A 27,819-nucleotide genomic window follows, 5' to 3' on the forward strand; every position below is an offset into this window, starting at 1 on the left:
TGCCTTTTCATATAATTATTTTTAGAAACTTAAGTGATTTTGGAGAGATGTACTTTTCCATAAAATCACTTAACACCACTTTAAAGTGATGATATGGAGAATTGAAAGTAATTATTAGCCTATTTAGAATTACTTCCAAACGAACCCTTAATTTCCTAACCATTCATTTTGTCTCCGGATTTATTCCTCACGTCATATTTTAATTGGTTTAGCAGCTAGCGATACATATTGGTGTAAACTAATATCACAGGGTGATTAGAAATGCTAAAAGGGCCAATGTGTTAGATTAACATGGAAAAGAGTTATGTAGAACAGTCGGTAGAATGGTCTTTACGCATAAGATCGCCACACGACTTGAGTGTATCATATCCTCCTCCCCCTGGTGAGGTAGACTCGCACAGACAAAGACACAAGAAAACTGCCAATTTTCATTACAATAAAAAAAAACTGACAGCAAATTATCCCCTTTACAATAAAATATATGACACTTAAACTTATAATATTCCCCTGAATTAATTTGAAAATTCAACTGTATCGATTCATTCACATAGAAACACCACAGATTCATCATGGCAAAGGCTCCTGTGAATCTCCCAAGCGAGACAGATGGAGATAAGCGTCAGTCCCTGTACATACATGACACAAATGTCCGCATGTCAGAAAATTTCGGTGGATGAAGCAAATGAAAATGACATGTGATTTTAAAGAGAGATCAAAAGGCAAGTCAAATATATGACGACAATTTTACGGTCGGATTTAGAGAATATAATACAACTCGAGTGTAGAAGATTACACCTTCACAACTCAGAGAAGAAAGCTACAAACAAATTGGAAGACTGATGATATTCTGAATGCAACGTGCTTGAAAATGTGGATAAAGCAATGTGAAGAATATTCAGTGCATGAGGCAAAAGAAAATGACAGGTGAAACCATGTAAAACATAAGATGGTTAACCAATGACATAGACAAGTAAAATTTATGATCTGTTTATGGCAACTACCGGAGTTGCCCCTTAAGAATTTTGATTGTGAAGCCTTGCTAATTATGAATAACATTCTGAACGCAACAGGCTTGAAAATGTGGACGAAACTGTGTGTAGAACTTTTGGTGCATGAAGGAAAAGAAAATGACAGCCGATTTAAAGAAGAGATCAAGAGCTAAGTGAAACATACAGATGACCAGCTAATGACATAGACAAGTATTTTCTCTAATTATGATAGCGTATGGCTAACGCCAGAAAATACCCCTTCAGAACTCAGAAGGAGAAAGAAAGGTGCAAACAAATGGAAAGACTTTGATTGTGAAGTTATTCTGGAATAATCTAAATGGAACAGGTTTTGGAATTAGTCAACTCACCATATCCTTCCATTGAGATAATTTGCAAATCTCCTCCAAAATACCTAGCATACAAGCGACTTATAGGAAGCCCATATCCATACCCAGCCATTGTAACTGCATCAGCTTCAGAGATTTCTGAATGCTCATCCAAAGGGTTCCTTGCAGTGCTGTAAAGATATGTAAAGATTTTGGGGAGTCCACTTCTTGGTATGCCACCCCCCTCATCTGAGACCTATGAAGTCAGCCAAACCAACTTGATAAGCATTTCATTGTTTAAGTAGTAAACAATTGAAAATATATTGTTTAAGTAGTAAACAATTGAAAATATCATGAAATTCTCTAAATTACACTAAACAATACCTTGATAGTAACATCCTCAATTCCATCGGCAACTATTATTCTAACAGAAGGTGCAACTTTGTCCGAGTCCATGTACCGCTCTTGGACAGCGCGCAAGGAGTTCTTAACTAACTCGAAGACCATAGTATGCAAGTGTGTTGGAACATACCTGTTACAGGAAACTAACAAAACTTCATTTGTTGGACAATATCATATCACCAGCCACCACTAATAGGTTCAAAGTGAAGAGAAAGAAAAAAGAAGTTCGGAGAAAATATCGATATCGATTAGAAACAGACCAACCAAGTGAGAATAAAATATGCTTACGGGAATGTAAAATCAGGATCCCCATAGATATTAACTTTAGGTGCGCTGCCATACTCCCGTTGGCAGATTGAGCGGGCATCCTCACTAGCATTTCGTGCTACCTCCACAGGAGACATTTTTGTATGTATATAACCCACAACATGAGGAGGGGGGTTGGGATTGTGCAACTCGACATGCTGGCCTGAGTTCCACAGAGATTTTAGAACCCGGTGAAAGAAAAGTGAAATATCTAGCAAAACCAGCCAACTAAAATATCACAGTAAGAAGGCAATCTGACCAATGAGCATGCGAATTCCAATTCTTGACATGTAGAAGCGATCCAAAAATTGGTGAATCTCATCAAGATCCTCGTAGACAATCCTCGGATTTATGCCTTTCTTCAACTGTTGAACGCCCAAAGCCATCATTGGGACCACGTTATTGTGTCTTACCTTAATCGCCTTAATCATGTGTGTAAATTCCTTCTCATCATTAGCATCCTTAATTTCAGGAAAGGATCTAAGGTCGCGGAAGGAATCCAAATACCAGTCTCGAACCTGAATATAAAATAAAGAAAAAATTTACACCAAAGTGTATATATATGCCTCAAATCCTTGTAACTTCATGCTGGATGTGCTATCTAGTTAATCACCCTGTAACTCCAAACCACCAGCGTGCCCAACAAACCAAATTATTCTTAAACAAGTGCACTTAACAGATAGTTTCCTCATAGTTCACTGTCTAAAATATAAAAGGCTTGAGAACAAGACCTCAGATAGTAGTTTGCAGAAAGAACAATCTCAGCCACAAGCAATTCGCATGCAGTTACTCTGAAGAATCATTTGGCAAACAATTCCAATGCATTCTTGCTTTTGAAAGCAAAAGATTGACCCTTCAAAAGCACATGTAGCCTAAACTTTTCATAAACCTTTTTGGTATAATCAAATAAAATAATAAGACAATAAATCAAATTTTATTCTGTTCGACAAAGGAATTAAATTCAAAGCCACATCATTAAAGAAAACAAATAAGAAAACGCATAATTCACAACAAAAAAAACGAAAAGTACCTTCAAAACGGCAGGTTTCTCAGACAAGCCATAAGGGAGGGCCTCGAGCTCAATTGCTCGCCTAGCAATCCTAATGGGGAGCTCCTTGTGAAGAAACTGTGCGGAGATTATAAAATTCCTCCGGGTGGGTCTGGACCCAAACTCCATCATATACCTGAGGCTCACGCCCGTCTGCTTCATACAGCCCCATCTCTGCACCTCATCGATCAAGCTCTTGGAGAAGGACTCGTAGGCCTTCTTAACCGCCATGGCTCCACCAGCGAGCCCAGAAGCGAGTATCACCTTGGAAATGCGCAATCACCCGCATGCAAGCCTGGCTCTCGCTCTCACAACAATGCAACACTGACATAGAAGATATCAAAGCCAAAGCCCCCCAAAGCTAATCTCTGAGTTTTTCTGTAAATTACAAGATACAAAATGCGCGATATATAAAGAGGTCAAATGGGTATCTTTTGCTTTCAATTCCAACCCTAGGGTTATATTTTAACCAGAGGAGGACCATGAGAACAAACACTCACCCCAATTAAGATTTTGAGGCTTCGTTTTTGTTTGGTCCTGGTTTCGGATTCTCGGTTTCTTGGTATCTATGGGTGGTGTGGTTCTGAGAGTCGTCACCTGCCACGTTTTGTACTGACGTGCTGGGTTTTCGACACGTGGACATGAACCCTTATCTCCACCTGCAGAGCAGAGGGGTTTTACTGTTTGGGTTCGCGTGAAAGCCGAAATGGACAGCTTTTACTGGGCCTGGATGGATCAGGTGAAAAAGTAGAGGCAACAGTGTGAGTGGGTGGTGGGCCCATGAGCCCATGGTCCCATTTTTGTACCAAAAGATAGCTCAGGTCGATGTGTGACCATGGCTCACTCGGGCACAAGCAGAGTGGATAATATCATAAATATATATACTTTTTCAATTTTGAAATAGGATGTTCTGAATCCGCTGATATTTTTTATTTTATGTATATATCTAAGCCTAGGTCATTTTCGGATTTAAGGTTAAGCATTTTAAGTTCTGGAGGTGTTAGAAAGATGTTCCTTTATGAGATTGTTCGAGAGCTTAAAATGTTTATAAACGACGATATTGGAAGAATACATAATCGAATATATCTGTAAATGATATTACGTGAAAATTTGATACGCTAAAACTAGTCAAGTTTTATCATAAAATTGAGGTACAGTGAATATTCCTCTTTATGGAAGTGAGAACATTAAAAAGAAAATACCATAACTGTATAGATTACTTTCCAGTTCTAATTTATATGTTTCTTTATAATAATATTAACATATTTGATGTGTTACGTTTGTGATTTAGGATTTAGGATTTAAGATTAAGAAAATTCCAAAAGTTATGGTGAGCCCATGAGACAATAATAAGAAACTCCAATTGAGTCTCCAACAAAGAAAAATACCAAGAGAGGTATATATGCAACTGTTACACGAGAACTTTTGCTCGAAATAGAGATAATGACGTGAATAACGAATCTGCACACGATTTTCACAAACACAAAATATTACGATCTATTTTGCCATGCCAATTTCTTGTCCATATTTCTTCAAGTGCTTGAAAAACATATCCTAGTGTGTGTAACGTCAGCTTGTCCTTTTTCTTTACTAATAGAACACCAACAATCCCATCCCCTCTCAATATCCTATCCTCCTCATCCTTGTTAAGATTCAAAGTCGAAAACAAATTTACTTTGAATCAGCCTTAATTAATATTAGGCGCAATATTAATCCACTTGTTGCATGCATGCATCTTAGTTGGATTAAATTAATAGATGAGAACAAAAACAACGGATTAGTATTAAGCCATCAAATTAGTCTTTAATGAGGTGATTAAAGCGTAAGCTGATATGGTAGGATCATCGATGTATATCCAAACCCTTGCGTATGCGTTTTTGATTCATCATGTGTTTAGTTATTTGTAAACTTCTATAAATATAATATTAATGTAAAGATCTTATATCCTTAGGAACCCACGAAAAGCTAATAATACAACATCTAGTAATGTTTTAAATATGTGATAAGTTAAACTCATACATCCATTGAGTACTTAGTGGATTCCACAAAGGAAATGCTTAAACGACAGGGGAGTGGGATTTCTCACACACACACAACTATGATTCTGTGATGATTCGAACTTGAGACATCTGATTTGTAAATTAAGACCATTTTTTATTGGAGTAGACCCATTGCCAAATTAATATTTATACATTTTGGGCAGAAAACTATGTGCTTTCAATTGTCATAAAATGGGTATTGCATAGGTTGTGTGGTTAAGGCTGATACCTTGATTTTGATTAGAAAGCAAAAGGAACACAGATGTCAAAAGACTATAATGTCTGGTTTTATAACCTAGTCTTGTTCTCTCAATAACCATTCCATTGATGTGTATATGTATTAACTAACTAGAGCAGTGAAACGATATATTTGAAATTTGATTATTCTTTTTATCTTAAGTGATTGGTCACGTGAAGAGAGAGAAAAAAAAAACCGAAAGTTTTATACGAGTAAAGTGGAAGAAATGGAATATATTTAGCCATGACAACTTATTTTTCTTTTCAATTTTATGATGCAATTTGATTCAAATGCTTATGAGTTTCTTATTTAAAATAAAATGTTTGATGAAATGCTTCTAAGGTAAACAAGACTGAGATACATTCTCGTGTTCGATTGCATAAGCTTGTTTGTCATAATAACAAATTTACAAGTACGTTTCCAACCAGTGGAGGTGATTACTACAAATTATTGTTATTTGCTCTTCCAAACATGTTTGACCAAATGCCAATGGTCTTGAAGAAAATGAAGCAGAATTCATTTTTTTTCCTTTTCCTTGGTGAGAAACGAGGCCAGAAAAGCCCAACAACAAATGACTTTTTTTTCTTCTCTTTTTTCTGTTGACATTTTTGGGTGTTAAAAGAAGGGCTTTCACATATAGGCTCATAGAGAAAAATACTTCAAGTCTAATACTTTGGAAAATTATCAAAATGTACTTTGAAGTGAAAAAAATAGTGACACACTAACGTCATGTTTATTGATTAGTAGTGGTGAACCTATTAAGGCACGTTTTGGTTTAGACCAAGTTTTTAAAACACGCACTGCCTTTATATAAAGGACGGGTCTATGGCACCATATTTTTGACACAAATTTTGACACAAGTTTTAAACCCTTGGATTAGCCCACTATTAATGGATATGATTAAACAAATTAATTATTTTATTCTTTAAATAAGCAATTAATAGAAAATAAATTTTAATTGACTTTTGTATTTCCTCTCTCTTCATTTAATTAAGTTTTGATGGCTTATTGACACAAGGCACTTCTTCTTCTTCTCTTCTTCGTGCCTTCTCATTAACACCACCTCCCTTCTTCTTCTTCTTGCTTTTTCAGTTACCCTGAAATCACAAACTAGCCATCCAATTTCAGCAAACCATTCCATCTAAATCACAAACTAGCAATTAATCCTTAGATTTAAGATTTATATTGATAAATTATTGTTTTAATAATTTACACAAGAAGTTGCAGAGTAGATCACATTAATCTAGCCCAATTTGTGGGCGTTGGAGAGAAACTGGGTTTTTGTTTCTGTTCAATCAAAATTACTTCAGAGCACTTCAGAGCACTTGTGTCAAATATATATATATATATATATATATATATATATATATACTTTAATTTATAAAAAAGACCAATTTAACAGGAAACTTGCCATTGCTTAAGCTTTTAATTGGGCATGTATAATTCCTTATTTATGTGGGATTGGAAGTTCTCTTTATTTAATTGGGTTTTGATAGGGCTTGCACAATTCCTTATTTAAGTGGGATTGTGAGTTCTCTTTATAAAGGACTAATTTAACATCACTCAATTTTATCAACTGTGCATGCATCACAAGAATTCTGCGTTTTTTTTTCCCTTCTTGAGTACACCAATCTAAAGTAAGTCGGATTCATATTTTTTTCTTCTTGAGCAAACGTCAATTTTGTTTATTCTTTTTTAAATAATCTTTGTTTTTTCTTATTTAACTCTCTCTGTATTGCACATCCGCTAAAAAATTCATAAGTCCGCTAGTGCTTATTAGGAATGAGTATTGGATTGATTTCAATTTATACTATCATATGTTTACAATACATAAGTATTTGAATGATTCTAGTTCCCGACTCACTAACACATAAAAAATAAAAAACTATATGAATACCACGTTAAAATCCGTAATTGAATACTTTTAAAATAAAGATTGGATCAGTAGGTGAGTAGTTGATATGATTTCATTTCTTCATTCCTCTATTTAAGTTTTCCGATTCATGGGTTTGGAGGGAAGAAAAAAAGTTGTTACCAGGTGTCAGGTCATAAAGATGGAGGGTCCAAGAAAATGGTCCTCGGTGGGTAGTGTTATCATTGCTCTTTCAGTCTGACAGGCGAGGAATTTTTTTTTTGTGCGCGTTAGCTGTTCGAAATCCACCAAGGTACCCAACGATACACCCAGACAGACTGACAGCTCATCATTTCCAATCCAATTTCCTCCTCCTCATTCTCAACCCAACTGCCTGTTTTTTATTTTTCCAATTATTATAATTCATAAATCTTCTTTTTCCCCACAGTACGTCTTTTGCTGTCTGCTAACGTAAGCCGTATAGAAAGAGTGTGCTCATAATCTCACGATAAATTCTACTCCTATCTCGTTTTGTTTATCCCACTTAATAACCCTACAATACACAAGTACAATTCAAAAATAAATTAACAGAAAATAGGGGATATAAAAGTTGGATTGCATACTCTCCAAATGAAATGATGAATGCTATAGTTAAACTTGCAAGTTTTCAATTAGTTAACGTTTGATATTCAGTTCTCCATATGTGATACTATTCTATTTGAGTTTTGATTTTGTTACATTCTACGATTAATTGAAGATTATTTCAGGTTTCGTTCATGAAACGAGTTATTTGATAATGCAATTCTCATATTAATTCTTCAAGAATGAAAATAAAATCATCTTATAAAAAACATAACGTGACATATCTAGTATGTTGATAAAACATTATCCTAAAAAAGAAAACAAAGTCTCAAATTGAAGGAGTTAGCAAGGAAGGTTATCTTCCATTGCATTAATTATAAGATGTAACAAAAAAACAAAAACAACCAAACAGAACATTCTTAACCTTTTTAGATGTTTCTTAAGTTCTTGTAACTAATTTGTCGCGAAATTTCATTAACTCACGGTCCAACAGCGCCATATTAGCGGCTCATGTTAGACATGATAGCCTGTTTACTCTCTGAGAAATAAATAAATAATTTTTGCTTAATCACAAAGAAACAAAGAAACTTAAAATAAAATACATATTTTTTGGACAACAATCAATTACCAGACAGCGATTCTCTCTCACCCTCTTTCTCTTCCTTCCACGCTTTTAGTTTTTCTTTTTCAATTTTCTCACAATTTCCCCTCCTGAATTTTTCTGTAATATTTTTCAATTCTTGTTATTTTTGGAGAAAATTAAAGTTTCGATTTTTATCCCAAGGAAGAACACCGTGGAGGATTGCAGTTAGGGTTTCGTTGTTAAACCTCCAGCAAATCTCAATCCGGAGCAACAGATGCTGTGGAGTTTTGCAAAATCGTAGAAAGGGGAAAGGTTAGGGTTTTCTTGCGGATTCGATTTCGGAGGGGTTAGTCTCTGGCAACCATGGCCAGCAACTTGCCGATGAGTCCTCAGTTGGAGCAGATCCATGGTGAAATCCACGATAATTTTCGAGCCCTCGCGTATGTCTCTGTGTTTTAGTTGCATTTTAATTTTTATCCATACTGAATAAAGATCATGGCTTTTCGTTTTCTTAAGTGCCTGAACTTTTCTACGCATTGATTGTTGAATTGTGAATTCGGTGATAGGATGTTTTCTCAGAATCCTAGCATGTTTAGCAATTGAAGATAGACAATTCAGTTAGAGGGATGTCAGGATATGTAGGATGTTGTATTGCTCAATAATCAATTTGTTTGTTTTGTAATGTGTGTTCCTATTCATTCTCATTTAAGTTAGATTGATGCTCGTAAACTGTAGTTAAGCATTATTAACTTGCCATAGATAGAGTTACTGAGGCGATTTAAAGAGTATACGTGCTTGCTCAGCTGTTCCTGTAAGAGACTACATCTGTGCAATGTTTTCATGTAGTGTTGAGTAACATTGGCTGCTCTTTAGAAACGTATACAGATTTGCTAGTTTTCAAGGCTCAACTTGCTTTATTGATTGTTTGTGTAAAGCATTGATGTCGGTTATTTATGGAGATCCAATACTACAATGAATAAAATTCTTTTGGTTGTGTTCTTGATGGATCACTGCGTGCATCCATACTACCTAACGGGAAACAATATATGCCAGAAGTGCATCATTGTTTCCACATCTACTTAAAAATTATTTTGAAATCCCTACTTGAAACCCCATGGAAGCAGCAACCATGATATACTTTCCACAAACTGATGGATAATGAGGGAGATGTTAGTCAATAGTAGCCATTGTGAGCTTTTGTTCTTTGTTTACAGTTTCGTTTAACTTCCGGTTATTAGGTGGTTACTGAATTCAGCTGTCATGGTTGTATCACTGCTCTCTGCCTCCGTCTGACACAGTGCACTCTTTTCTTTTTTACCTTGAACCAGAGTTCTGTAGCCTGTGTTAATCTCTCATATGTTTATGTGTTGCCAACTCCACACAGTCCTTGTTTACACAACCTTATATGTTAACTGTGTGCCTATTATTCTTCTTCAAGGTGTAGTTACTGAAGGAAAAGAATAATTTATGTAATTGCAGACTATTTTTCTGTTTCTTTTGTTGGGAGGAAGTGTTGGGGTTGTTACAGTAGATACTTGTACTTCCCTGCTTTTCATAATAGAGTGATATTATTTTAATTACGGTGACTTCCTCTTTGTTTTCAGAAATGGCTTCCAGAAGCTGGATAAGATCAAAGACTCCAATAGACAAAGTAAACAGCTGGAAGAACTTACAGGAAAGATGAGGGAATGTAAAAGGTATGCCACATATGGGCTACTCTCCTAATTTTATCTGACTACTTTCAGAAACTTAGAATTTTGGATATTCTTAATTCTCACATTATATGAAGAGAAAGAAAAGACGGAAAAACAAATGGTACTACATCTAATGCAATTTTTACATTTTAATGAGTCTTGCACCACCATATCATTAGGCAATTTTGGCATCCTTAAAAATTAGCAACTTATTGGAAAAGAGAAATTAGGAGTAGAACCATGAGAGCATCCTCAGTTTAACTGGGATCAAGATGTGAGCGACTATAAGTCATGCCTAATATACAAGTCTTGCATCCTATTTCTGGACTCGCATACATCTCTTCATTTGTGATCAGTTTTGGGGATGTTGGAAGAATTCAGGTATGGGATGATTGTCATGATGGCATATGAAAGAATAAAATAAATAGGAATTATTTTGATCCCAGTTCTTGAGATTTTCCCTTTACTTAAATCACAGAGTGTGATTTTGTAAATTCATTGTTTCAGATTAATCAAAGAGTTTGACCGTGAAATCAAAGATGAGGAGAGCCGAAATCCTCCTGATGTGAATAAACAACTCAATGATGAGAAGCAATCTATGGTCAGTTCTTATGAGCTTTTGTTTTTCGCATCACATAATGTGTACATGTACACTGTAACACATGCATGCTTGCAAACTTGCTTACTACTTTTGAATTGAAAATGTTTTGAGAGCAATATTTGTTTCAGATTATTCTCATATGCCATTTTTATGTAATTAAATGATATTATTGAATTTTTTTCTCTATTGCAAAGGTTCATAACAGTGTCCTTCAATTCTTATGTAATAGTTTGTGTGAGGAAACTAATCTGGGGATTGATATTTTAGTGCACAAGATCTTTCTAGGCACGCATTTGATTCCTTCTACTTTTTGCTATTGTAACAATTGCATCTAATTATAATACTTCATTTTGCAGATCAAAGAGCTGAATTCATATGTTCAATTGAGAAAAACGTGAGTTCAGCTATGCATTTTGTATTCTTGACCATTACTTACTTACTTACTGACTCAAGTACTCTAATCTGATTGTTTTAGTTTGTTACCTTCAGTCCTTATATTCATGGGACAAAGAAGTTAATCCCCAAAGATAGAAAACTATTGTACAATACAGTTTTTGAAGTCTATAAACCCCCTTCACTCTTCATGTTCTGGGGTCCCTTGATTTTGGAAAAATGATATTCATACTCTAGATGAAATGCAGGTTTATGAATAGCCTCGGAAACAAGAGAGTCGAACTCTTTGATATGGGAGCAGGAGTTAGTGAACCAACTGCTGACGACAATGTTCAAATGGCTTCAGGTAATTTCTTATCTTTCTGCATATCTGTCAGCTTAGTTTGATTATGTAAAGATGAGCTTTCTCCTACTTCAGTTTGTTTCATTATTTTAGCTGTTGATTATCCGATGCTAGTCAGCCTTGCGCTCCTTTGATCAGTACAATGTAAATGTGAATCAAACTGCTTGGAACTTTGTGTCTATATCTGTGCGTGTGTTTTATGCCTGATTTGAAAATAATACATTTGTCTGACCTCCTTTTCAATTTACATGTATGTCTGATAGCTATGTCAAATCAAGAACTAATCGATTCTGGGACGAAAACAATGGATGAGACAGATCAGGTCATTGAACGCTCTAAAAAGGTGAATAGCTATCCAAAATAACACAAATTTTAAATTTGCCCTTCTTTTTTCCTTTTTCCAGCAATCTTAACTCTTTGGCTGGCCGATAGGTTGTCGAGCAAACAATTGAAGTGGGAACTCAAACTGCAGTTACCTTAAAGGGCCAAGTAAGTATTTTCACCTGTCATTTCTATTAACTTTCATTTCAAGAAATTAGCCTAACATGGTTTCACTCCAAATCTTGCAGACTGAACAAATGGGCCGCATTGTGAATGAGCTGGACACAATTCAGTTTTCAATTAAGAAGGCCTCCCAGCTGGTGAAAGAGATTGGTAGACAGGTTAGTTGAGATCCTTCCCCCTAAGGCCTAGTTTGGGATTGCTGTCACTTTTAAAAAAAGTTGCTTCTGCTGTGCTTTGAAAATAATTAGATGTAAAGTAAAACAGCTTCATGTTTGGTAAACAATATTTTTAAAGTGTTGTTAGTACAAAAAGCAGTGTCAAAACTGTTTGGTAAATTTTAATATAAAATTGTTGTAACTGTGGATAATGACTGAAATAGACATGATGTTAAAAGTGTTATGTACAGTACAGGTAGTGATGGAGTGGAGGTGGTGGTGGTGATGAAGGTGGAGTTGGTGGTTGTGGTAGTGGTGGTGGTGGGGATGGCGGTTGTGGAGGTGGTGGTGGATATGGAGATTTTGGAGGAGGAGAAGGTGGTGGTGGTGGTGGAGGTGGAGGTGGTGGTAGTAGAGTAGGTGGCGGCGGTGGTGGTGGTAGAGTAGGTGGCGGTTGTGGTGGTGCTGGTGGTAGTGGCAGTGGCGATGGTTGTGGAGGTAGTGAATGTAGTGGTGCAAGTGGTGGAGTTGGATGTGGAAGTGGAGGTGGTGTCATTTTTTAAAATGAATGATGGTATTTTGGGAATTAAAAAAATTCATTAAAGGTTCATCTCTGCTTCCTTTGAAAGCAGCTTTGAAAAGCAAACCAGAACTTGCTTTTAAAAGCTGCTATCAAAAAACCACTGCTTTTAAAATAATCAGGATATTTTATTTTTACCAAACACCTTAAACAGCTTAACTTTAAAGTGAAGCAGGTTTTTGGCCAAAAAAAGCAATCCCAAACGGGGGCCTAAGTGCTCTATTTGTATTTTTTCTATGAAAAACTAATTTATTTATTTTCAATATTTTCAGGTGGCAACAGACAAGTGTATCATGCTTTTTCTTTTGCTTATTGTAATCGGTGTAATAGCAATTATTGTTGTGAAGGTATGCTCTTTGGTTCTTATATATTGCCCTAGGTTTTTGTAGCCTGCTACCTGTTTTGGAAGTTACATATGAAATTACAAAGGTATCTGCAAAGTTGTATTTTAGGAACTTTTCGTAAAGGAAATCTGTTGATGCAAGAGTTTGGAAAGTTCTTTCTGATTGAAAGAGATGCAATACAAGGGGAATGTGAATAGTGAACCTTATTATCTCTTTTCGTCTCCCTCTAGGTAGTTAAGGATGTCATGCATGGAAGATTTACGCTTTCATTCTCTGAAGTGAGTGTTGAAAATCTTCCTAGCGAAAAAGTGAAATAACAAAGAGAGATGAGTATTGAAAAATGACCATCTTATGAATGCAGTCACTTCTACGAGTTTGATTTATTAGGAACCTTGATGCTGCTCTACAATGATCACTTATTATTGAACATGAAAAGTGGATTAGTGTGTGTCGAATAGTAGTAATACTAATAAAAGATCCAACATTTATGCTTCGTCCTGCTTGTGAACTTTAGGCTTTTTTGCGTTGTATCATGTCATGTACAGTAGTACCAGCACTTTTGCTGCACCGTCTCTGTTCTTAACTTGAGTGTGTGTTACTCTTTCAGATTGTGCACCCTGGCAACAAAAACATCCGGGATATCCCTGGATTGGCACCACCTGCTGCAAGGAGGCTTTTGTCACTGAGTACTCTGCAACAGTTCGAATAGTTTCCTCCTCTTTAACCAGATTCAATTTTTCTGATATAGTTACTATGATTTGTGTTCTGGGGGTGCAGAGGAAGCTCAGAGGAATACGTTGCATTGATCGGTCTTTTCTTTTTATTTATACTTTCATTCTTGGCTGAGTTGTGCATATTGTTTGTGATTCTCTATGTAAATCACATGCGAGCCCTTTTTTGCTTTGGTTTGGGTGGGGGCACGGTTCTTTCTGTAATCTTTCCAAGATTGTTTTAGGTATAGAGAGATGTACTTTATTCTATATCTACCCACATAGAGATGTATGCCCTTTCAATCTGTATGCAGACTATTTTAATTTCTAGTGAATATGAGAGCGGCTTGTTGCAAAAAAATTTGTCTGTCTCTTTCCGAAATTTTCTCATTAGAGAGAGGAAGTGTTCAATCTGTACAGTGAAGAAATGAAGACAGTGGAACGACGGTGGGTGGCCGGTCCAAACACAGCCGTACTGTCATGAGGAATTTTGTTTACAAATATGTCATCTTTGATTCTTGTCGTTGCAGTCTCACAAAACTGTACACACACAAAAGGAAACCAGAATGGAATTTGCATGCTTCTAATCTAATTTTTTTTTAAAATCCAATAGTAAGCTTCTTTGTTTTCCCAATAACCCATTATGATTTATGATGTTATACATTGCTGTAATTAATTTCCTCAACATACAAACAACTTGACACCAAGTTCTAACAATACAGTTTGGACCCAATTATATTAGTACAGTGAGATTGAGAAACAAGCACGCTAACCTCTATTCTATCAGAAAGCCGAGACCGACTTCCCAAACCCGGTGGAATTATCGATCCAAGCCACGCTGAGTATAAACAGAACTGAACCCAGAATTGCAGTGATGTAAAACCGAGTTTGAAGATTATTTACGCGGTAACATTTGTTTTGGTTGATCAAGAAACAACCGTCCGCGTGGCAAAAACTTGGCCACTCTCCAAGTACCACCCCAAGATCCTGACCGTAGAAAATGGAATCTGAGGCGTAGAGTTCAAACAGTGAAATAAGGGTTAATATATTCCAACGGTCGAATTGGATTGACTGCATTTTAATAAGATACGCCTGAAAAGAGAGATGGGGCAGAGAAGAAAGATTGGTTCAGAAATCCCAGAAACCCTAATCGCGGAGGAGCAAGAAGCAGAAGAAGGACGATTCTTCGCATGCTATCTGTTGAGCTCTCGCAGCCCCCGCTACAAAGGCCACACCTATATTGGGTACCTTCCATCTTCCCCTAATTCTTTTCTTTTTTCAAATTCCCAGTCTGTTGAGAATAATAAGATCAATCTTGATTTGAACATTTTCGATATGAACTTCTTTAAAGTTTGAGACTTTCTTGGAGAGCTTGGAGTAATAAGAGAGCCCACTTGAACTCTGTGCCTTTGTTTGTGCTTTTTTGGGTGATTCTGATACAGATTCACAGTGAACCCACGGCGTCGTATAAGACAGCACAATGGTGAAATAGCGCAAGGTGCTTGGAGAACGAAGCGGAAGCGTCCATGGGAGATGGTGTTGTGCATCTATGGTTTCCCAACTAACGTTTCTGCTCTCCAGGTCTCTTCATTTCTTTCTTTTGTTCTCTTTACATATAACTTGTCTATGGATTGCTCTGTATGATCTGTTTGTGTCTTTAATTTGATTGATTGGGACAAATTTCTTGGGAATTATATTCTGATAATTATGTGTCATTTAAGGATATTTCCAGCTTGATTGGGACCCGTCTTGAGTAGGCACCAGATTTGACAAATTGGGATTGAAGGTTTTTTATCATTATTTTAGGATTGATATTAATTGGAAATTTGGGACCTTCTTTCTAATGTTCCCTTTGGAACTTTGCAGTTTGAATGGGCCTGGCAGCACCCAACTGTATCGAAGGCGGTTAGGCAGGCTGCTGCAAGCTTTAAATCACCACGAGGGCTTGTCAGTAAGATCAAACTTGCATACACCATGCTCACTCTCCCTCCTTGGCAGAGGTATCATCTTGTTATCTTCCTTGTGAGTTGTGAATGGATGAATGTATACATATGCTTTTGCTGTTATTGATGGAAAGTGATATTGTTTCTATGTATCATCAGCTTGAACATCACTGTAAAATTCTTTTCAACCCAGTACACCAAACATTCTGCTGGTTGTCCACGACTTCCGGAACAGATGAAGGTCAAAGTCTGCTCTATGGATGAGCTTCCTTCCTGTACTAAACCGTCTGATGACCTTTTGGAAAATGAAGATGAGTGGTGTCATGAAAGGGAATGTGATGAAGATATGAATTCCAGTACACTACCCGAAGAAACATTATTGGACTTCAGGACTCATAATTCAGCAGATGATCAGCAGAGTGATAGTGGCATTAGAATGAATGAATGAAGTACATGGATGCAGTAAGGAAGTAGGAGAAGATGAGTGGTATAATGGAAAAGAATGTGATGAAGCTATGAAAGATGGTACATGACAGAAGAAACATGATCAGATCTTATAGTTCAAAGTTCAGCAGATGATCAGCAGGATGATACTGGCAAGATAATTAACGAAGCATATGGATGCAGTGAAGTAGTAGGAGAGGATTGTACAGAGCAATTTGGTTTTATGGCATCGCCAGTGAGAATGCCATCTTCAAATGTCACTGCCTCATTTGACACAGAAGTAACTAAAGATATAGGTTTGTGTGCATCTTCTGATGACATGAGTGTTGATTTGGGCCGACCTGCAAGGGAACAATCGACAGCTATAGTTGCAGATGATGATCAGTCTCCCAGCAGAAGCTATCTCCGGCCTTGTGGAGCTGAGGTAATAGATTTGACAACCCATCCCCTATGCAGAAGCCATTTAATATGTTTGATGATTTTATGGTTTGGTAGAATAATTTAGAGGAATTTGTAATATATAGTAATAGCCTTCTGGTTAAAGTCTTACAGTTTGAATGAAATAAAAGATCTTTTTTACGCACTTCAATGAATTAAGAGACTGGAAGTGTTGCTAATTCTTTGTTGGCATACTGGTGTTTCCAAGTTAATTAGAGCAATTTTAAGTTACAACTAGCTAGCAATATTTGGTCAAATTAACAAATTAAGATTAAATTTACTAGACAAATAGAATCAGTTCATTGATAACTCAAAAAGGTACACAATTAAAGAAACTAAAGCCGATAAAAATCGTGGTACAAATATATTCATCAATACTCAGTTCTCTGCACACGTTTAAAATTAGAGAGCTACAGCCATCACTTGTAGTTGTAGAATTATTTCTTTATAAACCAACCAGGAGCTGATTTAATATCGCTTGGGACCAGTTAGACAATTGGCTACTTTGGGTTTCACCAATCGGATCAACATTATGAGAAACCACATTCTCAAAGTTACTTGGGCTCCAAGCTTCACCAAGTAGTTGTTCCATGTCGGCCATCGTATTTTCCTCATTCTCAAAGTTAATTTGGGTTTCACCAATCGGATCAACATCATAAGAGACTGCATCCTCAAAATTACTTGGGCTCCAAGCTTCACCAAGTAGTTGTTCCATGTCGGCCATTGTATTTTCCTCAAAGATTGTCAGATCAATGGGATCAAAGCCCACAAGATCACCACCAATTGGACTAGAAGAGCAGCCTTGTTGAGATGATGATTCTGTTGATCCCATTTGATCATCTGTTTTCATCTTTTTGTTTGTGGTCATCTTCTTTTCTTCTTTATCTTGTGATCCACGCTTTAGATTTGTTGCCTTGATCCCGACCCTATCGTTCTTCCTCATTCGACAAATGACAAAATCAAAATCGTAACTACGTTGATTGTAGTCATTCTTGGGACCATCGAAAAGACTATATTCATCTAGCAGCCACCCTGTGTGATCCTCGGAACCTTTATTCTCGTAGCGAAACTTTCTCTTTCGGCCAATGGGGTTTGGGTTGGGATTTCCAGAGACCTTTTCATGAACCAATTTGGAGGATTCAGTTTCGCTCCAAGTACCCCCGTTGCCAATCCTTCGATCCATCCGCTTGGGGGTTAACTTCTTGAGCTTGGAGATGAAGTACAAGTCTGTATCAACGAGTTGCGGCCCTCCGTATTTTTTCCAGATCTCCGAAGGCTCTGTGTTGTTGCCGAAGAGATTGCAGGCATGCAAGAAATTGTTGTATAGCGACATGAAGGGCTTGCTCTCTACCAAAAACGGGTAAAGAAAGGAACCCACAATCTCTTCATCGGAGGGTCTGAAACGAAAACCGAACGGCACAAGAGACTCTTCCATTGCTTGATGCTGCTGATAATGAAAGAACACAAGAAAAGAGAGAGTAGAAGAGAATTCAAGTTTGAAGTGAAGTTTTTGTCTGAATTTCTCTGAGTGTTGTTGCGAACAAAAAGCATCTCACTCACTGCTATTTATAAGTTTCCTTGGCGAGCATCTCACTCACGAAATCAATGTGGTAATTAAACAACTAGTGCCTGTCAACTTTTAGCTTCGAGCATCTCACTCACGGAATCTGGAAACTCCTTTTCTTTTATTTTATTTTTAATTTGAGAGAAATTCGGAGAGTCAGTTGTGGTAATTAAGGAAGTAGTGCCTGTCAACTTTTAACTTTGAGATCCAACGGCCCAGATAATAGTACCGTTGACATCCAACGGCTTATTGTGGGAGAGTTAATATTGGAGAGAGAGAGAGAGATCGTGTCCGAATAGTTAGTACTTAGTGGGAGAGAGAGAAAGATCAATTCCATCTTTGTTTTATTTCTTTTTTGTTTTTTGTGTGCTGCTGCTTCAATTTTTGTTATTGCATCATTTTTATTTAATGTTTCATTTTTAAGTGAAATAACATTGTGTTTGTAGAATTTTGATTTTTTATTATTATTTTAATTTGTTCAGAAAAAAGAATCTCAGACGGTGATGTAGGCACGAAATTGGCGGGACAATCGAATTTGATGATTATAGGGGATGTGAAAGGGAGGGGGTTGTTTAGGTTTCACAAAGGTTGAAACTTGGAGGGTGAGGGAGGGATGAGAAGGGTCTGTTTGTATGTGATGAGAAGGGGCTCTTGTTCTTGTTGGGGTTTAGGGTTTGGTGAGGATGGGAAGAGAAGAGGGTTGAGAGCACAAGAGTGGAGGAGGAGGAGGCCATTGTTGAATTTTTGGGATTGGGATTGAGAGTGAGGTGGTGAGCTGAGAAATCACAATCACTTTGTAATTGTTATAATTTAATTATTAAATAAATAAATAAATGCAAGAGACATGAAGGTGGTTGGGAGTTGTAGATGAAGTTATGCTTTCTTGTGGAGGTTTTGGACTGTTGGTAACTTGCCAGACTACTTGCCTACGCCTCACTCATTCCTTGTACTTGGTGGTGGACGGTGGATACTGGGGTGAGGAGTGTGTAGTTTGCCTCGGTGGTGGACGATGGATACTGGGTGTGAGGAGTGTGTAGTTTGCCTCGTTGCATATTGACCTTTTAGTAGCTATGGTCCTGAACTTAGACTCAACTTGCATTTTAGTCTACGCAACTCACAAAATGAAGTAATAAGTGTGGTCTTGTTAATGTTTTAACTACCAAACCACCTTTAACAAAATTTAAATTTAAATTTATAAATAAATATAAAATAAAATAAAAACGTTTTTGACCCAGGATTCTACCGGACTGCCTGGACCATAAAAAGGAAAAATGCATCATTTGTCAAGACAAAAACTTGTTTTTCTCATCAAGAGCCCTGACAAGTTAATGGTGAGCTTGTTCACCCGACCTATGGGTCCTAAGCTACCATCTGCAAATTTCAACAGGCAAATCATGCATTCACTTCCTAATACTGAAAGTAATACAATATTGCCCCTGGGTTTCGGCGTTAAAATCTCTTCCCTGGAAATAATAAAGGGTCTAGACCATCTCCAGATTTTCCTTTTCCAAACATCAATCTACACGTGAGTTCATGAATCATGCACCATGGTTGCCAACCTGCGATCGTCCAATATGAGACAGCCTTGTTGATTGAGTTAGGGGTGTCTCTTCATCGACATCGATATCGGAGGCTGATCCACTGTTGTTAGGGGCAAAAATATCAGATGACTTTTTCTCCAACTTCCAATCCTGTATTGGCCAGCATGGAAAACAAGTGTTAGAACAAATAAAGGGGTTTCAATGACTCCAAACATTTTATTAACACTAGACATCACAGGAAAGTAATCAGATTCTTGAGAAAATAAACCTTTGAAATTCTCTCCGGAATACTTTCAGAAGGTAGTTGAGATGCACGAACATCCTTAACCTTTATATAGTTGTACATGACAACACCACACAATGCTGCATGTCAAATCAACTTACGGGTTAACTAAAGTTCTAAATTCAAAAGTGTACACACTGCAGTCGTAAACTGATACTCCCAGTTAACAGGGAAGGAGAGCTACCTATGGCATAACCAATTATGTTCAGCCTGGTAATCATAGACTCTGGAAATATAACAGTTGAAAGGGCAATCAATATCCAGTCTTTTAGAACACCAGCAACCCGGATGGTAACTGCTCCAGTTCTACCAATTACTAAGAAAATGGAGAAGTTCAACGCCAAAGCACAAAGAGCATTGGAGAAAAATATCCAGAAGTTGAACTGAATCTGTGAAACTTCCATGGAAGACTTCTCAAGTAATAACCAGGGCACAGACAGGAAGACAAAGCTGCAAAAACAAAAGAATTAATGGTGAGATGCTGATGGGATGGCATGTGTTAAATCATGCATCAATGGAAACAGTACTTGAGTAATAGAACTGTGTTAAATCACATGCATCATCAATACGGAGATGCATAACTTCATCATCATACGGGTGAAAAAATAAAGGAAAGGTGAATTCCCATCCCATGGTATAGATGGATCATGCATACACTGATTGTAAGATCACTATGTTTCATCCACTAAATTATGAACCTCAGCATACAGATTCAGAAAATCAACATTTAAAAGAAGCAATAAATGTCATCCACCACCAAAATTAAATTCTAGAAATGAATCAATATCCTCTATTAAGATTGGTAAGGATGCCAAATGATTAAAGAGTTACTTATTCATATTTTGTGCTCAACATATATAGTATACAGGCAGTCGCCTAAACTGCAATTCATATAACACTTCTAAGTCAAGCATCACAATATAATACCTGCATGGAGCAATATAGTATAAGCTGGTGATCGGATTTAGAGTCAAGCCCTTCTTCTGGAGAAGGACTTGTGTTAAGACCAGCCTAAGAGCCTCTGCAAAGATGCCCGTAACCTGGTAAACTGTACCAACTACGTTAAAATGAATCTCCCCATATGAGGAAATGACAACTCCAACACTGACCAGCACCATGTTTGAGAACACGTCGCACCTTGGTTTGTCAGTGCCACACAAAACAGCCATGATAAAAGTAGCCACTGGCACTGCAGCATGGAATGTAGGTATAAGCAGCCATTTATTTTAAAAGCATCATTATTGTAGTAAAATAGAATTCACAAGTCTCTGTGCATACTTAAGGCTTTGAGCATTTGGATGAACGCCACAGAAATATGCAAGTAAGCAGTGTTTCCAAACCTGTAATGACAGAAAAACAAAAGTTCAAAACAAAAAAAAGGTTTGAACTCTTCTGTCTTGACTCTTGATACAATTACACAAAGAAAAACTCAACAACCCTGCAATTCCTAAATGTGGGTATTGTATTTGTCCCCAAGTCTGAGGAAATTCGACATTCTACAACGGGGAATCTAAACCGAAGTCCATGTATGACCACTTAATCAGAGATTGCTTAGAAAAATTTGTCTGCAAACAGATTGACAAAAGGAAACATGCAATCTCTAAGCATTGTACTATCTTTATATCTTCAGTGTTGAGAGGCATGAGCCTGGTTATAATCAAATCTACAAATGTTGACCACAAGCTTACAAATATATGTCGAGAACCATTTAAGCTTTTTTCCCTGAGTTTGAACACTAACAGAAGACCAGACACATGATACCTATTCATGCCCATTGGTGATCACATTGTTAGCAAAACCACAGCCCAAATATGTTACATTTCAGTGCTTACCAAAGACTTGATGCAAAGAAGGCACTGATTGGTATTACACAAGTTGCATATCTGCCATATGAAGAAAAGCAATTAGAAAAACAACTTGGATAAACAGAGGAATAATAAAGAGTTGGAACAAAAAAATAGCCTACATCACTTACATTTCAAATGTCATTTTGACAGGAGCTACAACCTGCACAAGATACAGAGAAATAAATAAAGATAAAAAATCACTTATGCATAAAAGATGAACAAAACAATAAAAAGAAGGAGCTATTGATGCAATTTGCCACACATGCATAACAGAAACTACAAATACAAACTACAAATTTGGCACATAATGTGGAAAAATGAACCAAGAAACGAAAGTTTCACAGCATGTGTACCTCCCCACACTTTCTGACAAACTAAATTTGCAAGTTCAAAATTGCGTTATAAAGCTCTCCAGTCAGAAAGTGTAAATATAAAAGAGACCCCCAAAATAAATCTTGTACCACTCTGGCCATATAGGGCATCAGTTGCATGCCGTGTCCCACTACAGATTAATCTATCCCACTATCTTTTTGGCACTCCCCTTCTCATTCACATGTGGAAAATGCAAATTCAAGCATTGAACTCAATGAAGATGCATCAGTTTTGAGATAATTCGTGTATTAACTACTTGTAAGAGCAAAATAAGGAAATAACCAACAGTGGAGGTAAGAATCCTCACTGAAATAACAACACTGGCTCAGACAAGAGCTTAAGGTAACTAAAGTAGTCATAAAAAATTCAAAACCAAAATGGTTGGTGTGTGTGCGTGTGTTTTTGTGTGGTAATTGGGTAGAAGAGAACAGCGGGAAACAATTTTTCAGGGAAATGACATTCAATCATTTTGACTATTGGCTAAAAGAAAATTCAAGACAGTGGTTACCTATCTACATGTTAAACTAGCTTGACAGAGATTTCAACACCGATGTCAAAAACAATAAACAGAAATAAAAGCATATCCAGAAGTAAAGATGTCAGTCATACCTTGAAAACACGAACAAGTAAAAATGCTACGAGTCCAGAAAATCCCATATGAATCATCGTAAGTGTTATGGGTAATGGAAAATTGAAGTATTTTGGAGACAGAACCCACTGCAAAGAAATTCATACAGAAGAACTTCAATAAAACAAATAGGGAGATTAAAGTTCCAGTTTCAGTTTAACCATTCAGTTTAACCATACAGAGAATCATTAGCTATGTAACACATGGATGACTATTACATAGATATAAACATTCATTCCGGTAATGAGTAATGACAAGATATTCAAATGAAATACTGAGGAGGAAGGAATTACCTTGTTGTACAATATAACACCTGACGAAAGCAGAATGTAGATGAACAGGTAGAAATAAGTCAGTACCAGCGGTTTGCTGATCATCTTGGACATTTCCTTTTATCAAAAGACCTAATGTTATCAATTCTGGCTTTAGACCATCTTATGCAATATTTCTCACACACCAAACTGCAAACCGCAGATGTTATGCGGCCCTAAACCCAGAAGAAGACCTCATGCACTCAATTATAAATTTGTGTCAGGATCAAATCTTGCAATGGCTGCTCCGATTCAGATATCTAGAATGCTTTAAAACCTGAAAGTGAAGGCTCAGTAAGCAGAACATACTACAACAGCATAACCTTAACCAAACATGAAGGAAAGCATAAGACATTTCTTTATTAAAATAAATAATAGGAAACAGTACAAAATCAGCATTGAAAGTGAAGTGCAACCAAATTGGCAAATACAAAATCTGATCCAAAACCATTATTAGTAACAAGCATTGAACAAGGAACCACGCAATAGTTTCTTCAATAACTAACAAGACCAACATTTCCAAATTAAACAACAAAAAGGGTAGATCTATAGGAACCACACAACCAAGTGAGAAAAACCCAAATCAGGTTCTGATCTAACACACAAAACCCATGTCTATCTCGAGAGGAACCAACTTACCCAAGAGTCAAAATCAACTAAATCTGAACAAGCTCGCTTAATTTCAGAGATCGACCCACTTGGAAAACAGGCAGAAACACAGAGAGAGAGAGAGAGAGAGAGAGAGAGAGAGAGAGAGAGAGAGAGAGATGGGATCAGGAGAAAAAATCACTGTGGAAATAGTAGAGGACAGTGGTTGGGTAATGACAACAATAAATAAGCCTGGGAAAGCTAAGATGATTGTGGGGTTGTCGATGAATCAGAGAAAATGAGAACGTGGGGTTGCCTGAATAAGAAGAAAGAAAATTTCTAGTAACCAAGTAAAGAAGCAAGCAAACAACAGAGGGCCTGTCTTCCCTTCTCGTACCTCTCTCTGTATAAGCGAAAGAGAATCCAACAGTATCTTTGGCCGAAGGACCAGAGCGTTATCTGGGCCTCGAGCTTTATGGCACTGTATCTCTTTGTGACTTACTGGCTTTGTTTGCCTTGCTGGGGACTGAATGAATCTACACGTTTTTATTAGCCTCCTGCCCGGGGTTTTGTTTTCTCCACTGTTTTACCGGACAGCTTGATATTGATTTATCACCTAATTAATTTGATGTGAACTTATGAGGCCTCCACCACTAGAAATTATAACACGATTACGCGATCGTACTCTAATAGCATATTATAATTACTTCTTATTGTTTATTATCCATTGATCTAATTTGCATTTGTATCTATATATGTGTCTTAAACTCTCAAACTCGAATCCTATAAGTTTCGAGTTCAAATCTCATAGATGACTCCAAAAATATACCTTGGGGTTTGCATTGCATTGCTTTTCATGGTCCTAAAGGCTAGCTGGCTGCTATGCTCAAAATAATACCACATGTTTTATCACACGAAGGTGAGATATGTATGTGAATGGATGAGATTTTCCCCCTACTCTTGCCTTATTAGGGAGTGTGGGGACATTGGGCCTTATAACTTTGCCGCCACTCAATGCCTACTATGGTAAGAAATATAATCATAAACACATCTTTTTTGTTTTTTGTTTTTTGTTTTGAGAGAGAATCATAAACACATCTTTAACTCAATGTGTGCAATGGTAATATTATATTACACCATGGTTAAAAGGCGGTGAGCAAAATTATTTACCATCTCATTTCCTCACCTTCCCAATTTCAGTACTAGGATATATAGAAAGCCATTTCTGATATACCTAATAGCTGCCTGCAAGTTGTCAAGTTGGATGGGTAGAGGCTAGAGCCAAGACCCTCCTTGTATAATATATATATATATATATATTGGGTTGTGGACTTTCCTTTGTCCAGGAAATAATAGTAGGTAGAATTGTGGTCAATGCATATTAATTTATTTTTGGTGTTTAGAATTAGATTGGATAACTTCTTAGATTTCAAGTATATTAAAGGAAGAAATGATTTTTTTTTGTCCAAGTGTGTTTCTTGTTTGGGGGTTCTTCCCCCTATTTTATAAATAAACAATGTCCAAATTGAAAGTAGAAGATGGATTACTCATGAAGGAAATTCGTTCCATCTAATCCCCATAGAATGGTAATAACAATACCTTATAACTTATCCCTCTTAATCCCCAAAAAATGAAAATCTTTCCCCTTTGCCTTCATTTCCTCCTTCAACATACCTTAATTTAGTAACTTATCTAATTCAATTCTAGGCACTAAATGAGTCCGAAACGCAAAAACATATATAGGTCATCTGGATCTTCCATTCTTCCAAAAAAAAAAAAAAAAAAAAAACGGAAATTACAATTTGCTTTTCATCTCGGTCTATGAGGAGCTTTGACATGAATGAGACAAACCAATTCGATGGCTCGATGAAGAATATAGTGCAATATTGATACTCCCAAAAAAGCTCTTGAAATTTGTAGGGAGATCTAACAAACGAAAATGATGGGCAAGGTGGTGGATTGCATGAGGAAGGCGTGGAATTTGCTATGAACAAAATTAATGGTCATCAAGAGGATAGGATTTTTGAATTTTGGGTTGGACCACGAATATAAATAAAATTAACACCAAACAACAAAATTGATGTCATCTGAATCTTCCATTCTTCCAAAAAAAAAAAAAAAAAAAAAACGGAAATTACAATTTGCTTTTCATCTCGGTCTATGAGGAGCTTTGACATGAATGAGACAAACCAATTCGATGGCTCGATGAAGAATATAGTGCAATATTGATACTCCCAAAAAAGCTCTTGAAATTTGTAGGGAGATCTAACAAACGAAAATGATGGGCAAGGTGGTGGATTGCATGAGGAAGGCGTGGAATTTGCTATGAACAAAATTAATGGTCATCAAGAGGATAGGATTTTTGAATTTTGGGTTGGACCACGAATATAAATAAAATTAACACCAAACAACAAAATTGATGTTGGAACCACCCCTCAGGCCAACTTTTGGACAGCTGCATTACTATTTTAAATCGTAAGCATGGCAATCCTTTTTGGCCCTTAATCTCTTATACTAATAAGCAATATCTCGTCATCCCAATATTTATGTGTTTTTTATTGACTATTAAGAGGAGGAATTCGAATTTAGAATCGTTGATATATCTATTTTAAGCAATTCAAAGAGAAAATGTTATAAATTATTATACGATTGAGAATCAGATCCTCTGCATGAATATCAAACTTAGAATTCAAGTGGTTAAGAATATCTTGGATACTCGTATTTGTCAATATAACTTGTGAACTTTGACAAACAAAAAAGCATAAGATATTGTTGGGCCTACTTAACCCATGTCAAAATTTGGGCTTCACTAACTTCACAGACATCCAATGGCCACAATTCATGTCAGTCTGTTTTTTTCTTTGTGGCGGGGGGTGGTCTGAAGTTGTTCCTCTGTATCTTTCTAAACAGAAGAACTTCACCTTCAATTATAAGTTTGGACAAGCCATAAACAAATAATAAAGTGATTATGCGAGCTTGTCATTATGGCACTGTTCAATGGAATGAAATGAGCCACACCATCAAGAACTTTGGAGGTTTACAGAAAATACCAAGGAATATAATTAGGTGCATTATTATCTTATAAAATCACGTTTTAGGAATTTAAATTCATACCAACTAGCTATTAGTATAGCAGTACGCTTCTCTTCTTCCTGATGTCGGAAAACGTCTAAAATTCAAATCTCCGTACCTCATTGATTTAAAAAAAATTGAATTTTTAAATCCAGTAGGGGATTGAAGGGGACAAATACTATATAAAAAGCATAATATGGTTTCATTATTGCATTAAGACTGTATTATGATATAATTATATCACCAACACAACTTGATGCCACCCCCTAACAACCATATATTTGCTAAACAGAAACAGATGTTGCTCTTTCAACAACTGATGCAATTTGTCATCAGCCACGCAAATGTTGCATCTTGTTGATGCGAAAAAGTGGTCCGACACGTGGTTCGCCCAACTTAGTGATATTGCGTCTTCGGAAGGTAGTTAGTCTTCGGAAGATCAAATTCCTGCAAAAGGGAACGTTCGGTAAGACCTTGGGGGTACCGGTGTGGTACCGGCCGAAGGCTCTCCGATGCTTAAGTAAGTACGGATTTAGTAAAGATTAGACTACAGATCAAGCGGTAGCGTACCGTTGGTTCTTCTGTCCCCCTCTTTTGGGAATAGGGGTCTCCTTATATAGGCCTTGGGAGGCGTGCATTATGTTCATATTTCCGATGTGGGACTGTAGGAGCTGGTCGTGAGCATGACACGTGTCCTAGGTCAAAAGTGTCAGAATGTATAGGATTCGGTAGAAGATATGCCGAAGGGCCTGTGATGTCAAGTTGTCGTTTCCGTCCACGTGTCAGGTGGTCATTGGTCGTTAATATACGGTATAAACAGTAGTCCCCCAAGTTCTCTTCCGAAGGTTCTTCGGAAGGGAATTTGGTTCTCCCCTGAAGGTTCGTAGCTGTCCTGCCGTTCGGCAAGTTCGCTTGGGGAAGGTTCCCCTGGGATCCGATGGGTCGCCGATGCTCAGAGGAGAGAGGGCAGAGACGCCTCGTTTCCCGTGGCTGGCGCGTGGAGACGCTTCGTCTTCTGCGCTGGGCGTGCAGAGACGCTTCGTCTTCCGTACCCGGCGTGCAGCCCACATCGCCACCCGTTGAGCGACACGTGGCTGGC

At 37.1% G+C, this 27,819-nt stretch overlaps 5 protein-coding genes across 6 annotated transcripts; 2 read left to right on the plus strand and 3 right to left on the minus strand.

Moving 5' to 3' along the window:
• Nucleotides 1-262: 262 nt before the first annotated feature.
• On the minus strand, nucleotides 263-3,989 carry LOC117634649 (pyruvate dehydrogenase (acetyl-transferring) kinase, mitochondrial). Its single transcript, XM_034368835.1, has 6 exons — nucleotides 3,054-3,989; nucleotides 2,283-2,541; nucleotides 2,006-2,186; nucleotides 1,700-1,847; nucleotides 1,358-1,571; nucleotides 263-626 (listed from the first exon to the last, which is right to left on the minus strand). The coding sequence occupies exons 1-6, from the start codon at nucleotides 3,300-3,302 to the stop codon at nucleotides 568-570; spliced, it is 1,110 nt and encodes a 369-aa protein (XP_034224726.1). The 5' UTR covers nucleotides 3,303-3,989; the 3' UTR covers nucleotides 263-567.
• Nucleotides 3,990-8,363: 4,374 nt separating this feature from the next.
• On the plus strand, nucleotides 8,364-14,084 carry LOC117613910 (novel plant SNARE 13). Its single transcript, XM_034342524.1, has 10 exons — nucleotides 8,364-8,805; nucleotides 9,970-10,062; nucleotides 10,567-10,660; nucleotides 11,017-11,054; nucleotides 11,302-11,399; nucleotides 11,660-11,739; nucleotides 11,829-11,885; nucleotides 11,966-12,058; nucleotides 12,908-12,982; nucleotides 13,587-14,084. Exons 1-10 carry the CDS (start codon nucleotides 8,729-8,731, stop codon nucleotides 13,686-13,688), a joined length of 807 nt encoding a protein of 268 aa, XP_034198415.1. The 5' UTR covers nucleotides 8,364-8,728; the 3' UTR covers nucleotides 13,689-14,084.
• A 380-nt stretch (nucleotides 14,085-14,464) lies between these two features.
• LOC117614460 (structure-specific endonuclease subunit SLX1-like) lies at nucleotides 14,465-16,659 on the plus strand. Its single transcript, XM_034343279.1, has 4 exons — nucleotides 14,465-14,933; nucleotides 15,132-15,270; nucleotides 15,556-15,689; nucleotides 15,792-16,659. Exons 1-4 carry the CDS (start codon nucleotides 14,794-14,796, stop codon nucleotides 16,078-16,080), a joined length of 702 nt encoding a protein of 233 aa, XP_034199170.1. The 5' UTR covers nucleotides 14,465-14,793; the 3' UTR covers nucleotides 16,081-16,659.
• Nucleotides 16,660-16,959: 300 nt separating this feature from the next.
• On the minus strand, nucleotides 16,960-17,949 carry LOC117636529 (NAC domain-containing protein 71-like). The gene has a single exon (XM_034371108.1). It carries the CDS (start codon nucleotides 17,947-17,949, stop codon nucleotides 16,960-16,962), a length of 990 nt encoding a protein of 329 aa, XP_034226999.1.
• Nucleotides 17,950-19,247: 1,298 nt separating this feature from the next.
• LOC117614971 (probable sugar phosphate/phosphate translocator At3g17430) lies at nucleotides 19,248-24,202 on the minus strand. Of its 2 annotated transcripts, none has more exons than XM_034343926.1 (10): nucleotides 24,046-24,202; nucleotides 23,043-23,337; nucleotides 22,731-22,838; nucleotides 21,878-21,909; nucleotides 21,735-21,785; nucleotides 21,181-21,242; nucleotides 20,830-21,091; nucleotides 20,087-20,352; nucleotides 19,888-19,982; nucleotides 19,248-19,769 (listed from the first exon to the last, which is right to left on the minus strand). In XM_034343926.1, the coding sequence occupies exons 2-10, from the start codon at nucleotides 23,133-23,135 to the stop codon at nucleotides 19,617-19,619; spliced, it is 1,122 nt and encodes a 373-aa protein (XP_034199817.1). In that variant the 5' UTR covers nucleotides 23,136-23,337; nucleotides 24,046-24,202; the 3' UTR covers nucleotides 19,248-19,616. The 2 variants fall into 2 exon arrangements, with proteins under 2 accessions (XP_034199817.1, XP_034199816.1); XM_034343925.1 differs by having other exon boundaries at nucleotides 23,700-24,202.
• Between the last annotated feature and the right edge of the window lie 3,617 nt (nucleotides 24,203-27,819).

This window comes from Prunus dulcis, chromosome 1, assembly GCF_902201215.1.
Source record: "Prunus dulcis chromosome 1, ALMONDv2, whole genome shotgun sequence".
Classification (NCBI taxonomy): Eukaryota; Viridiplantae; Streptophyta; class Magnoliopsida; order Rosales; family Rosaceae; genus Prunus; species Prunus dulcis.

What these genes read in the sequence shown, in the direction of transcription:
- LOC117634649 (XM_034368835.1), bottom strand. Translation starts at nt 3,302, where the DNA reads ATGGCGGTTAAGAAGGCCTACGAGTCCTTCTCCAAGAGCTTGATCGAT. An exon ending in TGGAATTCGCATGCTCATTG is followed by an intron (nt 2,187 to 2,282) that starts GTCAGATTGCCT and finishes TGTGGAACTCAG; the next exon opens with GCCAGCATGTCGAGTTGCAC. An exon ending in TTGAGGATGTTACTATCAAG is followed by an intron (nt 1,572 to 1,699) that starts GTATTGTTTAGT and finishes CTGACTTCATAG; the next exon opens with GTCTCAGATGAGGGGGGTGG.
- LOC117613910 (XM_034342524.1), top strand. Translation starts at nt 8,729, where the DNA reads ATGGCCAGCAACTTGCCGATGAGTCCTCAGTTGGAGCAGATCCATGGT. An exon ending in GATAATTTTCGAGCCCTCGC is followed by an intron (nt 8,806 to 9,969) that starts GTATGTCTCTGT and finishes CTTTGTTTTCAG; the next exon opens with AAATGGCTTCCAGAAGCTGG. An exon ending in TATGTTCAATTGAGAAAAAC is followed by an intron (nt 11,055 to 11,301) that starts GTGAGTTCAGCT and finishes GATGAAATGCAG; the next exon opens with GTTTATGAATAGCCTCGGAA.
- LOC117614460 (XM_034343279.1), top strand. Translation starts at nt 14,794, where the DNA reads ATGGGGCAGAGAAGAAAGATTGGTTCAGAAATCCCAGAAACCCTAATC. An exon ending in AAAGGCCACACCTATATTGG is followed by an intron (nt 14,934 to 15,131) that starts GTACCTTCCATC and finishes ATTCTGATACAG; the next exon opens with ATTCACAGTGAACCCACGGC. An exon ending in ACTCTCCCTCCTTGGCAGAG is followed by an intron (nt 15,690 to 15,791) that starts GTATCATCTTGT and finishes ATGTATCATCAG; the next exon opens with CTTGAACATCACTGTAAAAT.
- LOC117636529 (XM_034371108.1), bottom strand. Translation starts at nt 17,949, where the DNA reads ATGGAAGAGTCTCTTGTGCCGTTCGGTTTTCGTTTCAGACCCTCCGAT.
- LOC117614971 (XM_034343926.1), bottom strand. Translation starts at nt 23,135, where the DNA reads ATGTCCAAGATGATCAGCAAACCGCTGGTACTGACTTATTTCTACCTG. An exon ending in TACTTGTTCGTGTTTTCAAG is followed by an intron (nt 21,910 to 22,730) that starts GTATGACTGACA and finishes TATCTTGTGCAG; the next exon opens with GTTGTAGCTCCTGTCAAAAT. An exon ending in TTCTTTGCATCAAGTCTTTG is followed by an intron (nt 21,243 to 21,734) that starts GTAAGCACTGAA and finishes CTGTCATTACAG; the next exon opens with GTTTGGAAACACTGCTTACT.